Source organism: Eimeria tenella, genomic scaffold, assembly GCF_000499545.2.
Source record: "Eimeria tenella Houghton genomic scaffold, Eth_scaff60, whole genome shotgun sequence".
In the NCBI taxonomy this organism is placed as follows: Eukaryota; Apicomplexa; class Conoidasida; order Eucoccidiorida; family Eimeriidae; genus Eimeria; species Eimeria tenella.
The window spans coordinates 201,776-203,314 of NW_013543424.1; the positions used below are offsets into that span (position 1 = coordinate 201,776).

Below are 1,539 nucleotides of genomic sequence, written 5' to 3' on the forward strand. Positions count from 1 at the left end.
GCTGCTGCTGCTGCTGCTGCTGCTGCAGTGCCCCAGGAAGGAGGCAGCAGCCACACCCAAGCTGTTCTGTCTTCAGAAGCTGCCAGCAGCGCGTAGCCTTTGGGGTGAAAAGCAACAGCAGCAATTCCTTCGCAGGGGCCCCTCAGCTCCTGCAGCAGGGCCCCCTTCCCCGCTGCTGCTGCTGCTGCTGCTGCTGCGGGGGGCGGGGCCCTGCGGCTGTGCTGCTGCTGCTGGGTGCTGGAAAGCAGCAGCAGCAGCGCCGTCCTTAGCAGCAAACACGGAGACAGTCCCCGAAACCCCAGCCACCACGCAGTTGCTGCTGCTGCTGCTGAAGCAGCAGCAAGTCAAAGGCGCAGGAGCAGCAAACACCGCCAGCGTCACTGCCGGCTTCACCCCCGCCGGCGGGCCCCCCGCTGCTGCTGCTGCTGCACCCCCTGCTGCTGCTGCTGCTGCTGCTGCTGCAGTGCCCCAGGAAGGAGGCAGCAGCCACACCCAAGCTGTTCTGTCTTCAGAAGCTGCCAGCAGCGCGTAGCCTTTGGGGTGAAAAGCAACAGCAGCAATTCCTTCGCAGGGGCCCCTCAGCTCCTGCAGCAGGGCCCCCTTCCCCGCTGCTGCTGCTGCTGCTGCTGCTGCTGCGGGGGTGCTGTAGACGCGCACGCTGCCGTCGAAGGAGCCGCAGGCCAGCAGCAAACCGTCCGCAGAAAAGGAGACACAAGACACAGAGTCTCCTGCTTCCCGCAGCGTCACTGCAGCAGCAAGGTGCTGCTCCTCCGGCTCTGCTGCTGCTGCTGCTGCGGCTGCTGCTGCTGCTGCTGCTGCTGGAGGCGGTGGGGCGAGAACAGACAAGTCGTACAGCCGACACATATCATCCGACGCCCCCACTGCCAGAAAAGGCGGCGCCTGCAGCTTTTGCTGCTGCTGCTGCTGCTCCTGCTGCTGCTGCTGCTGCTGCTGCGTGTTGGCAGCAATGGCGCAGACGGTGTCTCCTGCTGCTTCGCAAGAAGCCAGCAGCCACCGCTTGCGGCTCTCCAGCAGCTGCGGGTGCAGAAGCAGCTCCTTATGGGGACTTTCACTATCTGCTGCTGCTGCTGCTGCTGCTGCTGCTTCTGCATCATCGTCAGACGAGACATCGTCCGGCAGCTCCTGCATTTGCTGCTGCTGCTGCTGCTGCTGCTGCTGCAGATCTATAAGTTCCCCATCGGGCCCCTCCGTCATCCAGCGACACCCAGCTGGGGCTGGGGGCAAGCTGCCTGCTGCGGCTGCTGCTGCTGCTGCAGCTGGGTTCTCCTCCTTGCTGCTGCGCATTTTTTAGGGCCTCCGCTGTGTCTGAAGCCGGGGTGCTTGCTGCTGCTGCTGCTGCTGTTCTTAGTGCTGCTTCTGCTGCTTTTATCCTTTTCGATGCTGCTGCTGCTGCTCTTGCTGCTGCTGCTGCTGCTGCTTCGGGCTTCGCCCTCCACAGAAAGCAGCAGGCCGCTGCACTGAAGTGGGAATTTGGATTGTGAGGCTTCAGGTTTAGGGTTTAGGGTTTAGGGTTTAGGG

General features: G+C 63.3%; 1 protein-coding gene across 1 annotated transcript; it reads right to left on the minus strand.

The window, feature by feature from the left end:
- Positions 1–72: 72 nt before the first annotated feature.
- On the minus strand, positions 73–1,305 carry ETH_00028095 (WD domain, G-beta repeat-containing protein, putative; the record flags this gene model as incomplete). The annotated part of the gene is made up of 1 exon (XM_013377721.1): positions 73–1,305. One exon carries the CDS (start codon positions 1,303–1,305, stop codon positions 73–75), a length of 1,233 nt encoding a protein of 410 aa, XP_013233175.1.
- Positions 1,306–1,539: the final 234 nt, after the last annotated feature.